General features: G+C 39.9%; 1 protein-coding gene across 12 annotated transcripts in view; it reads left to right on the plus strand.

Annotated features, from left to right (window-relative positions):
• Positions 1–13,096, plus strand: part of LMO7 (LIM domain 7) — a 130,959-nt gene that overhangs the window by 28,667 nt on the left and 89,196 nt on the right. For all 12 annotated transcript variants that reach the window (XM_033051912.2, XM_033051897.2, XM_033051899.2 and 9 more), the window contains exons 2-3: positions 8,656–8,726; positions 11,818–11,887. In XM_033051912.2, the coding sequence (XP_032907803.1) occupies positions 8,656–8,726; positions 11,818–11,887 (141 nt within the window). The remainder of the gene's footprint in view (positions 1–8,655; positions 8,727–11,817; positions 11,888–13,096) is intronic.

Consider the following 13,096-nt stretch of genomic DNA (forward strand, 5'->3'; position numbering starts at 1 on the left):
GTGTGGGAATAGAGGCTCTTGTGCAATTTCAGGACAGCAGGAAGATCATGGCTTTCTCCTGTGACTGGACTGCTCAGCTCAGCATCTTAAATCTTCTCCCAAGCCCTCTTTTCTAAGCTGTGTTGTCGCTGATACTCTTCTAGTGTTTTTGTTTCAATATCTGGAGGGAGATACTGAGAACATACTGATATTTTGTCAGTACAAGCTTTTTTTATGGCCTTGGTGGACATTGCACAGGATGTAGCTGTTCATGTATTCGTTTATCCAGTTGCAACAGCCATGAATGGATTTGTCTCTTGATTGCTTATCCCCTAAATTGCAAAGGTTTTAACAATTTGAGGTCACATAAGAACCAGAGCAGTGCTGAACACGTAGATGTTTCAGAAAAAAGAATAAGAGAAGGGGTATGGAGTGACTGACTTTTACAAATGGGCAAGTTCAAAATCTGGCTAGCATGAGAGAACATATATTGGATATATTTTAATTATCATGTTTTATAAGTAGTAAAACTGGAATTTCTCCTTGTAATTTCTTATGTTATCTTAGTTGATGATTTTCTGGAAACCATTCCTTCATAATTCTTGTTCCCTGGATATGTTTGCCTATTTTCTCTGTCAGAAAGAAGCACTGAAGTCTAGTACACTACTGTTTTACTGTGAATTAGTTGAAAAAGACAACTTTCAATAAAACAGGTTTTTACATACCTCTGGAATTCAGTGCTTGCTTTTTGCTTATTTCAGGGGTGAACTGAATGTTTGGATGTTTGTTTCTCCATGACTGCTTCATCTTTTTCTCTGTTTAATAAGAAACATTTACAGTTAAGTGACCCAATGGCACCATTTTTTTTCCACAAACTACTGAATTAGTATGGAGCTCAACTGGAAAAATTTAAAATACTAATATTAGCATTCTGTTATCTTGGGAAGGTGAATAAATGCCACTTTTATTTAACTGAAATGAATTGCAAGTACGTATGAAAAGTGAATGTGTGGTTAAAGGTGAAATCAGCATGCATCACTGAAGGCAGCAGCTCCAGAGCTTGTGTGCATTTAAATGCGGTTTACAGACTTAATAGTTTTCCAAGAAATCAGATGTAGCTATGTAATTTTAAAAAAAGTCAATGATTTCTTGTTTTTAGAGATGTCTATTCATTCAGATTTCACTCTGCAGTGGCAAGCTTTGCATTACTGGAACGCCTACCTCCATCCAGTTGATGCTGCCCATACCTGCACAGACAGTAACCCTTCTTTGTCACACAAAGTAATGTATGGTGGTTTTCCTAGTTTGACACCTGCCAGTACAGTCATCAGGATAAACAACAGTAGGCTTATTAATCTTGTTTTCCTTTGTGGGATGATCTTGTTTGTGGGGGGAAAAGCCTGATCCCAAATGTTTATCCCTGCTCTCTCTGCACCAAGCAAGGCGTTCTGTGAACCATTGGAAGGAAAACTTGGTTTTCATCCTTCAGGTTGTGTTTCTACATGTGGTTTGACAGAAAAGCTGAAAAGAGCAGAGTATAAGCATCTTATGAGCAGAGATCTGTGCTTTCCACACCTACAACACCAGTAATCTTTGCCCTTCTTGCTCACCCCTTATTGTTTTTCTTAATCTTTTGTAAGAATGTAGCTGTATGTTATTTCAGGAGTCTTGGTATGTTTGTCCAGAAGGCATACCACAATAAGACCCCATCATTATGTTGATGATAGAAAATAACAGTTAAGACTATTTTTTTTCAATAATGAACCATTTCCTTTTATAAATATCTGTTCTGGTTTGCTATCAAAGGCAGTTTGTGCTGAAGACTGAAAACTCTCTACATTCTCTGAAATGTAATGATGCCTAGGGATTTGGGGTATGAGGTTAAATGGGGAACTACAGCCTTGCATTGAGACTTGCATGAGTGTGGATTATTCCAATTGAAAAACATTACTGTTGAGGAGGTAAAGAGGAACATTCACATAGTCCAGCCTAAGTGATCAATGGCAAAAATATTAATTTCCTTCCCCCTTCTTACTGTTGCTGTTCAGTTAGATTACACAACACATTTATTTGTGGATATTTTTCTTAATCCAGCCATCCCAGTTCTTTTGCTCAGTGGAATCATGCCTGTCATGGATTCTAGCCATGGGTTGTGGGGATTTGAAATTCAGAGCTTTTTTTGGTAGAAACCTAGGTCTTGCTCTTGGCTCTTGTGCAGTTTTTAGGTTGGGCAGTGTCATTTCTTTGCTGGGGAGCTGACAGGGAGAGCCTCTGTGGATACCAGCTTCTTGACCACTTGTTGACTGACCCCTCACGAGTTTGTTAGACTGTGAATTAAATTGTTGATCAGAAAGGAAGATAGCACTTTTCTCACAACAGCAGCATTTTTCCCGCAATGACTTTGCCTGCTTTGGACCTGGCATCCCTGCTGCTGCTACCAGAAATTAAATGCCAGTAGTATTTTCCCATGGATGGGAGCTATGAATTCCCACTCTTTCTGTACATTTTCCTGGGGCTCAAAATTCAGGGAGACAGATCCTGCCGGCCTCAAAAATGAGCTGCTCTTTTCTACTGTTTGACCTTGAGAAATCTTGTCATTGCTATGGTTGGGCTGTTTGCTGCAACGTCAAAAGTTTTGTACCCAGATGGCTGATTTTGAACATATGTTCAAGACTGTGTACAATCCTCTAAAAATGTGGCTCCTACCACCCTATGCCTTTTGGGAGAGATTTGGATAAAGCAAATTACTATAGAAAACTGAGGCAATGTTATGGTTTTTTTGGTTTGGTTGTTTTTTGGGTTTTTTTTAAAGAGGGAAGAGATTTAAACTTGGGAGGAGAAGACTGGATGGGAAGATTGCAAATGCCAGACAACAGAAACTATTTACTTCAAAGCATAATGGCAGCATTTTCTGGTAGCTACCACACACGCTGTTCAAAGACAAGCTCATGTACTGCATGGCATTTAAATGGAACTGCGAATAGCCATGAAAAGGGGAGGTAGGACTTTGGGTAATCCTACCTGAATTTAGTCCATCTGAATGCAGGGGAGGGAAAAATCCTTACTGCCTTTTTTAACTTCTGTTTTTGGTATTGCTCTTTTTTCATGATGGACATGAAAAATCTGTCAAACTGAGATACAATGTGTTTTGACAATTGGATATAAAATGCGGTGGACTCAATATTACTTGAAAATGTGTTGTGAATCTCCTTCCAGACCTGGCCACGCTCTACAGATGCCAACACACTGGGAGTTGCCTGCATGCTTGCTTGTTGGCTGGGGTGTAGCCTATCTCTTAATGCATCTTGCAGGAGCAGTACCATTCTGCATTACATGAAGGTAGTTATAACCAAAGGAGTACTGTAAATGGAGGACTACAACACTGGGGTAATTGAAAGACAAAGCCATTTGCCATGTTTTCTGATCCAGATTTTTGGTAATGGGTAGGGAGAAGAAAGGCCATTGGAAAGGCAGCATTTCAGACATTCATATGAACATGGGGTGTTCTGCTCAGGCAGGCATTGTGACAGGTGTAGCCAAAATTCTGTGCTGAGGATGGCACCATTGCATCACCGTTGCATCATTGTCCCAGTTCCCTGCAGAAGACAGCCAGTCCTCCCTTCAGCATGCAAAATTTGTCTTTTCTTGCTGCAGGCTGTACTGGGGACCTGAAATTGATAAATCAGTGTTGATCTGATTAATTGCCCTCTGAATAATTGTTTGGCCCATGAGATCCTGGCATAAACCTGCCTTCAGGCAGTTGCTATTGTGCAGTTGCTACCGTGTGTGGTTCAGTATCTTGAATCTTCCTTCCATCTCCAACCTACATCCTTGTATCAGGGAGCTGTATGCTTCAAGCTGATGCAAGCAGCATTTCTCTCAAACTGATGCAGAGGGACCTTGCATGGTTTGAGGTGGTGTAGTCTAAAGGGAGGGTGGCAGAGGAGCTCTGAATGAGGTGGAGAGAGCAGCCTGGATGGTGAGTACCTGTGCCAAGGCATTGCTGAGATTGCAGGCTGGGTGTGGTACAGCACTGCCTCCTCGTCTCTGGGCAGCTAATGCTGTTGAGATGGAGAACTGGTCAGCCAGCATGCCTGGGTATGTGCTATGATTCTTGCAGTGAATGGGGAGAGTCTAGCTTGGCTGTTTCCATCACAGCAAAGTTAAATCGAGAAGCCTGCCAGTTGCTTTGCTCTGAGTTTTGTGTGGTGGTAAATATTAACTGGCCTGTGGTAGAGCTGCCTTTTTGCTAAAGCCATTCAAACCTGTGTAAACCATGGAAACAACTCGATATGAGCTCCCTTAGTATTTTTTTTTTTAATTAACACTGAAAAAATCTTTCTACTTTGGATAAATTGTAAGGCCAAGAAACCCTACCTTATGATCAGCTATATTTGGCCTCCAGTACAGCAAGCCAAAGAAATGTACTCGATGATTATTTTGGTAGTTAGGCATATAATCAGCATATTCTGTGCTATGTGCTTTTTGTTCAGTCCATGGTCATTTTGATGTCATGCCATGCTCAGAATGGTTGATCTTTGGTTATTTCTTCTTGATTTATCTCCTCCTACAAGAATCACAGCAAACCTGAAAATAAACTAGCCCTCTGTGTGTAAGCATTTTTAAAATGCCTACATTTAAATAAAGACTTGATTTGCATGCTGTTTGAAGAAAATTGGTTGGACCTGGCATTTGCAAATCACCAAAGTATTAGGGGACACTGTCTTTAAAAAAAAAATTAGCTGTTTTATAGCAGCAATTAAATTTGATTTTATGATATAGCCTTTAATTATGTCATTGCTTTTGTTCTATCAAAAAAGCACTGATCGAAGCAAAATATATTCAGCTGAATGGAGGAAAGAAAAGAGACATATAATTTGGAAAGGGATGTTGTTCAAAGATGGAGAGAAATCACTCTTGTAAGGTATTTTCTTTATTATTTGGTTGCTCACATGGCTAAGTGGTTGAAAAATTGTCCCAAATCACTTATGCATATTACATAAGAGTACCACACCCTGTATAAGCAGTTTTCATGAACAAACAGTGACTCAGAAATTGTAGACATAGTTTGAAGATGTAATATCTTAGGGTGGGATTCACTTTGTCTTACTTAGGTTCTTAAAACCAGGGAACTCTGACCCAGTCTGTGTCTTTGTATTTTTTTAATGATACCTGGTTACTGGGTAGACTATCATAGTTACAGCTGAGCTTGAAGTTCTGCATTGGGTATAAGCCAGATGAAAGTCCATAATGAGAAAACTCCTCAGTCTCTGTACAAAAGCAGATTTTTAAATGGAGCACTTACTTTTGTGACATCAACAAATTCAAGTTGTTGTGCAACTTGGAAAATGTTTTGGTTTCAAGCAGCAGTGTTAAATTGTTCTTTGAGAATACCTTCTAATTACTTAATTATCAGTTATCCTTTGAAAGTCAATATTAACGAAACCTAACTTGGCAGAGCCAATGCTTGTATTTTAATATCAACAAACCACGTAGTTGTCAAAATCACTGGGTCACAAGATTGGTCTGTCAGCTCCATCCTGCATAGCAAATCAGTGTTGATTGCTGCAGCAGCTGCACAAATAACTTAATCAAAATGCTTCCAGTGCAATGTCTTCTAATGCAATTTTAAGAGGTCTGCAAGTCTAATAGAGGCATTTACAGCCCTGTACTCAAATTGGACTCTTGCTGTTCAAGGAAACAGGATCATGCAGAGCAGTGTGGCATTCTTGTGTTCTGGAGGGACTGCTCTGAAGTTTGTCTTCAGTTCTTCAGTGGCACGTGTTCCTTGTCTTCCTCTGAATAATTTTTGAGGAGTGTGAGCCTTAGCTACATACTGCAATTCAAAAAGAGGAGGAATTTCACAGTGAAGGTTGATTGTGGGTACAGAAGACATTGCAGGTTTGGGATGGGCCCAACTCTTGTTGAAGGAAACACCTCGTCATCTATTGCTTGCATGACTTGCCAATGAACTCTATAAGCCCAAACATTTCCACTGTGTAGTCCTGTAGATGTCAGTGACAACTCCAAAATAAGAACAATTTTAGGATTTTTAAGAATTGATTAGAGTTTGAAACATAGCTATAAACCTACACTCCAGTCCTACAGCCCTTATTACAGTACAACTCTAATGTATGACAAATACGAAATTTCTAACTTGCAGAATGAAGGGCCTAATTTTAAACTAGGCATTCCTATTCCTCATATTCCCTATAACCTAAGGAACATAAATATTTATTTTTGAAGTTTCAGTGCTATTATGTTACATTGGATAGCTTCCTCAAAATCACTATCACTAAATATACAGGTTTGGAAACAAAATATTATACCATATATGAGTAATTTTCAGATTCTATGTTTTTAAGTGAGTATTGACAATTATATTTCTAAGATGCAACTTCTAGTGTTCTGTAGGAACAGACTGCTGATATATTAATATTGTATAAAGTGCAGTTCTCCTAGGGGAATCACTATCATCCTTTCATTCTCTGAATTTTGAAATTTCTCATCTTGAGTTGCTGTACCATCATTCTTTTTCTGTCACTATTTGTTACATTTTAGAAAAAAAACCCCTTAAACACAAAAGAAGATTTTTATAATATTTAATTTTATTCTCAGTAGGAAGACTGAACTTACAGCATTTGAATGAAAACCTATTAAAGCTAATTACAGTAATTTCACGAATACAAGCCGCACCAATTTGACTAAGATTTTGCTCCTAAACCGGAAATGCGGCTAATAATCAGGAGCGGTTAATACAACCTCAGAAGTGCCTGCCAGAGTGCTGAGCCGAGCAGCTGCAAAGTCGGCATTTTGCGATTGTTACAAGTCGCTACTCTGTTGCACCGCGGGTGGAGCCTGGCTCCCTGTAGGCAGCACGGGGGACGGGGAGAGAGGCGGGAGAGCTCTCTTTCCTCCTCTGCCACAGCCCAGGGGAGAGACGGGGGTAGCCCGGTGCCGCCATTGCTGCGGCCCGGGGAGGAGAGGGGGGGACCCGGGCCGCCCCTACCGCGGCCCGGGGAGGGGGGGGAAGCGCGCGCCGCCATTGCTGCGGCCCGGGGAGGGGGGGGGAAGCGCGCGCCGCCATTGCCGCGGCTCGGGGAGCCGACGGGGTGCTTTGTCCCCGCCCGCCGCCGCCGCGGCAGGAGCGGGGAAGCTCCGTCCCTGCCTGCCACCGCGGGGCAGCACCGACCCGGGGTGACCGAGCCCAGGGGCAGCGGCGGCCGGCCCCGAGCGGCAGCACCGGGCTGGGCCACCTGGCCCCGTCAGCGGCCCCTAGCGGGCCGAGCCTGCACAGCCTTAGCTCAGCCAGTAAACCCCGCCCTCCCGCGGTTCTGTTACTAATTGCACGCGGGTCCTCGCTGCGAACGACAGAGCGGCTTATATTCGGGTGCGGCTTATCTATGGACAAAAACCGAAATATTTGCCAACACCCAGAGATGCGGCTTATACTCAGTGCGGCTTGTATTCGTGAATTTACTGTACTTAATTTGTAGGGTTTCAGGTCTTAGTGTACATTCCTCTTGGAATTTAGAAAAATATGATAGGGTGATAATGTAATAATTTTAACAGATCCTAAAAGAGCTTCATCTTCTCCTTTGCTCTTTTTGCCAAGCACAACTCATTTTTTCAGTACTAATTTCCTTAATTACTGTGGTAACCAGTAGCTTTGCTCTGGATGCACACAGGTTCCACAGCACTTTTAATTGTGTGCCTGAAATCCTGCACAGGATTGAGGACAGTCAGGATCCCCAAAGGGTGTTTCATAATTAGCTGGTGGCTGAACATGGTGACTTCTAAGCTCAAATAAATACAATTCCTGGTATTTGATTTGTTTCCAGCCAGCATAAAACCTCTCTTTTGGACTGATGGCAGAATAATATGTCCTTTTTTGACTTGCATGTGTATTATTAATCTGGGAGCTCAGAAGAAATCTGCCAAATTTGGTCCCTGCAGGGAATGTATACACAGGGGGCATCTAGTACCAGCTCCAAGTGAATATAGGCTTGAGAAAATTCTTTGTTTTGGGGTCTTTTTTGAAAACTACTTTGCTGAAAACTTGCAGTCAATTCTTTTGTTTTGGATATCTTAAGTCCTCTATAAGATTTTGTTCTTGTTTACTGCTTTTTCACACTGAGTATGCAAAGGAGTTCCATTAGTACAGTCCTGCCAGTTTCCAAGGAATGGGATTTGATGTGCGCGTGCTAATGCAGACTTGGAGTGGTTCTTTAGTCACACTGCCTTAGGTGCAAGTGGCACCAAAAAACCCGCTATTAAAATACTTTGTGCTGGATATCATGGGTATACATGCTGTAACATGAAATAGGAGATAAAATGCTTTTTCTGTCTTTTGCATTTATGTTTGAAATTTATTCTGTACTTTTCAATATGACTGGTATTGCTTTAGAAAATAAGTATTCCCACAGAATTTAGCTGAAGATTGACTTACCCTAGAGGAAACTGTTCTACAATGGTGGATCTGACTTCTTTTGAGGCATAAAGAACTGGCTTTTAAATACTTGCTTCTTTGAAATTAATGTAATAAAATAATAGTATGAACTAAGTGTTAAATCAAGGTTTGTTGGTTTGTTTGGTTGGGTTTTTTAACTTCTAAGATTCTCTTGGCAGTCCTGATTTTGTCTGTGTCCAGTTAACTCTGAACTCTTATTCTTATAGGCAGTTACTGGGCAAAGCTTTGGAACCAAAGACTTTCGAGCAGCTCTGGAAAATGGAGTCCTGTTGTGCGAGTGAGTATTGACTTAGCTGTATAAAAACCCTTCAGGTTAACATCAGATGACCTCTTTCCTTCCTGGCCTCTGAATTTTTTTTTTTTTTGGACATACCAGAAGTACTTTTGTAGTAAATAAATTTTAATTTTTTTTATACCTGTTGTTTGTCATGGGAAGTAAAAGCAGATTTTGGACATACTCTTTCCAGATCCACATGTTCTGTGTGTTGTCCCACATACCTGTTTGTGTGATACTGAGAGGATCATACTGTTGTTGATTGATTATATTGGTTTTTGTTATAATGCCCAAGATTTTTCTGGGCTTTCTCTTCAGCTTCTGCAAGGTGGTGTAGCTGTGACTGGGATCAAAGCACTCTGTTACCCCTATACCCCCTGCTGTTGTTTGGATTTGGATTTCTGTCCTCCATCCCCTGCCCTTTGTTGATTCTATAAATCCTGAAACTACCTATTCCTATCACAGAACCTTACACTCTGCTTGTTTGGGAGTACTTTCTGTAAGGAACTTCCTTGTGCTTATATATTGTAGGCTTGGCAATGATGGGACTTGCCTGGTTTCGTTGCTAGACTGAGTCAGAGGTGTAAAATGTCCACTCATCAGGTCTCATCCACATATCTGTAATTGGCTTGGTACTTACTGGAACAGGTTTCCAGGACTGGAAATGGTGCTAATCTCTCAGTATTTTAAGGAACAGCAGTTCTAAATGTCATTAGAACACCAGTGCAAGAGAAATCTCATTAGAGAACTACCTGACATGCTAAAAAAACCCCACAAAAACCAAAACAACAAAAGAAACCCCCACAAATCTCAGAGCCACTCTAAAATCAGTTCAGCAAAGCAAACTTTCAGAAGATATTTATTAAAGGTGAGTTCTCTGAGCTTCTTGTCCTATATGTAGTTTTTTCCTTCTGTGAATATTACCATGTTTTCTTTTGCTTTGGACCCTTTGCCCTCCCAGTCTTATCTTGCTACTTGCTTCTGAAGTTATCGAATTAATTGTCAATAATATTTTACAACTGGATGCTTTATTTTCATTACTTATGTAATTAAGTGTTAATGAATGTGAATGTGGTAATAAAAATATTGTATACTTTTAATAAGAAGGTATTTCTTCAGGTATGAGTTTAGTGGGATGTGTATATTGTATTCAGATGTTTAAGAATTGGCCATTGACTCATGCATACAAATCTTCTGATATTTTCATAGTTGACACTTACTTGGCAAGAGAACAAGGCTCCATCTGCCAAATGCAAATCAGTTAAATTTATCTTTAATTAATAATAATGCAAGAAAAGCATCCCATAGTTTCTTCAGTTGAGCAGCTTGCCTTAGGAGGCATGCAGCTTCCTTTATAGCGAAAATGCCTTATGTTACACTAAAATAGCTGTTCTCCTGTGTCATAATTTTAAGTCTGACATACTTGAAGTCCAAGGAGGAGTGATTTTCATAGAAATTCTGTGGAAATAGGAAAAAGCAGATGGCAAAAATCTTTGCATGTCCAGTTTTCACCAATGACAATATAATGCAAAATCTCATAATTGAGGCACACTAGAAATTACATTGTCCATTTCCTTGTTTCACCAGTGGCATGGCTAATTTAGGTGGATATATTGTATCTGTAGATTGCATATCTGACTTAAACCATAGCAGATAAGACCTCTATTTGCACCACATATTCCTATAGCATCCAGTCAGTTTGTCCTGTTCAATGACCAAGTGATGCTCTGGAGTAGCAATCAGTGGTTGACAAAATAAATACTTTTACATTTTGCCAATTCTAATGTGCATAGACTAGAGAAAGACATTCACTGAAGTTTTTCTGGTCACACGCTACTTCATGTTCTTCAGTAAAATAAATCAAAAATCATGCATTTAGAAGTTTTAAAAATAAAATAAAAGGGGAGGAATGCAAACTTTTTTTATTCCACCTCAACAGGTCACTTTTTTGGGTGGGAAAAGTAATCAAACGTGTCTTGTTTGCTAAATAACTCAGTGTTATTGAAAAATCTTAGGACTTGCAGCTCTTTTTTTTTTTTTCCCTGTAGGTATCTAGAAACGTATTCTTCATTCCAGTGTATAGGGATAAACTGTTCTTTATTTCCCAAATACATTTTCTGCTTGAGCAAAAGATGCTTTTTCCCCACACGGAGTTTTAAACTCCAGGTCTTGTCTCTGCACTAGTGTGGGTAGATCACAAAGCCTTGCTGATTCTTTGTGTGGGGTAAAGGGTCTGGCCAGACAAGCAGCAACAAGAAGTGAGAACAAGTAAAAAAATCCTCAAAGGTGTAGAGGCAGATGAAGTCTGCAGGGTGTCCTGAGGTCCCTGTTCTCTGCTGACCCTGTGGTCCAGTGTGTAATTTGGTGAACCACAATATTTCCCTACCTCCATGACTGAAAACCAGGGTATAAACTTGCAAGCAATCCTGTGCCTCATCCTCAGTGCAGGATAAGGTATGCATTTGGGCTTATGTATTCAACAGTGATGTGTTAGTCTGTCCTATCTTCTCAGCTTAATCATGAATTTTTTGTGAAGAGCGATATCAGGTACAGTCTCTTCTGACTGAGGTGGAAACTTACTTGTGCATGTAAATTATATGTGCCAAAAATGATTGCTGCACACAGCATACTGGACTTGGTAGCATTATGAAAACTGAATTTATTTTTCCGCCCTACAGAAACATTAGTGCTATCACACTGAACTCTGAAAATCAATATTCTGGTACATTTTTGACATCTGCTCAGAACCTTTAGGAGAAGATAATCTATAAATAGGAAATTTGAGTCCAGTTAATATCACCACCCATGTAGTAGAAACACAGATCCTTTTATGCCTGCACCTCCTCAGGCATTTTCTTTTTTCTCACTTTGCTGTTCCCAGAAATCTCTTTGTGTGTGACTTGTTTCAATTTTGCTTCTACAATCTGTTCTTGCTTGTCACTTCTTGGGAGTGTTAATAGGTTCAGCTTAAACATTCAAATCATGTTAAGTTAGGACCACATGCCAAGTATTTCTTAGTAAGCATTGATGCTCATGCTTAAGTACAGTAAATTATTTAACAGAAAATCATATGTGGTTTTTTTTTTTTTTTTAGTTTGATTAACAAGATCAAACCTGGCATTGTTAAGAAGATCAATCATCTGCCAACTCCAATAGCTGGCTTGGTAAGTAATGGCATTGAATCTAATATCTGGTGTATGAACCAAGTAATCTTTGTTTGGAAGGAGTTTTCAAAATTTTAGCTCAATTTTCATTTTTTGTTCAAAATTGTACCATTTCTATGTTATTTTAGGCCACAAAGGATACCTAATCTGTCATGTGGATCTGTAACTTCAGTCATCCTGCCACTGCATGAAACTTCATCATCCCCAGATGTATCAAGCACTGGCTCCTATGCACAAACCTCTGTGGCATTATTTGTCTCTATTTAATGGCCACCATCCTATCTTACATTCAGGAGCCACTTCTGATATCCCTTTCTCAGGGAATGGCCAGAGTAGGAAGTATTCTGTGTAGCTAAAGAATTTTTAGAACCTGTTTTGCTCCACCCACAGCAAAGCTTTGGTTGCATTAAAATAACTCTGATGGTGCAAAGATCTCTCTTCAGCCTTCAGCTGAGGGATTTGCCAATGTTTTGACTGTAAATCACATTGCTGGGGGTAGAGGTGGGAGATGTATGTCATAATTTTCACAGGAAATGTAAAAGATTTTCTCTGTGCTGTTTGGAAAACTTGCTGCCGAGACTAGGATAAGTTTTGTTGCCATTTAGCATCAGAAATGCTTCTGTGGGCAAATGAATTCAAGGAATTCCTTCTTTGTCACTTTTTCCACAATGACAACCTTGTTGGATATTCATGTCATTTAGGGTGTAAAGACTATTTAGTCCTGCCACATAAACTATTGGTCTCATATTAAAAGATCCAAGGTGAACAGGGACATATGCATGGTTCCTGTGATGAATGGAAGCTCCCACCTTATGATAAACATGCAAGCCCAACATTAGGGAAAATTACCTGGTTTCATAGTAGGAGTAGAATGCAAAACCTCTCTAGATACTTTTATTTACATATTTTAATGGGATGAGCCAACAAAACATTGGCTTTTGCTGGTCAACCATGTAGCTCATTAGCGAATAAGTGTAGTTAACTTGGCTGGAGGTCATAAAATTAGGTTAAATTGCCATAAGTTATTGCACAAGCTGAGAATGTGCATTTCCACATCAAATGAATGTAAAAGTATTACTTGCCTTTGTCCCAGACAAGCTCAGGTATCTAGGCTTGCGACTAAGACTGCTGCACATTCTTTTCCTGTGAGGCATACAAAAAAGAATTCAAATGAAACCAAAATAATTCTGAGGAGGACAGCACAGTTAT

This window comes from Catharus ustulatus, chromosome 2 (assembly GCF_009819885.2).
Source record: "Catharus ustulatus isolate bCatUst1 chromosome 2, bCatUst1.pri.v2, whole genome shotgun sequence".
NCBI lineage: Eukaryota > Metazoa > Chordata > Aves > Passeriformes > Turdidae > Catharus > Catharus ustulatus.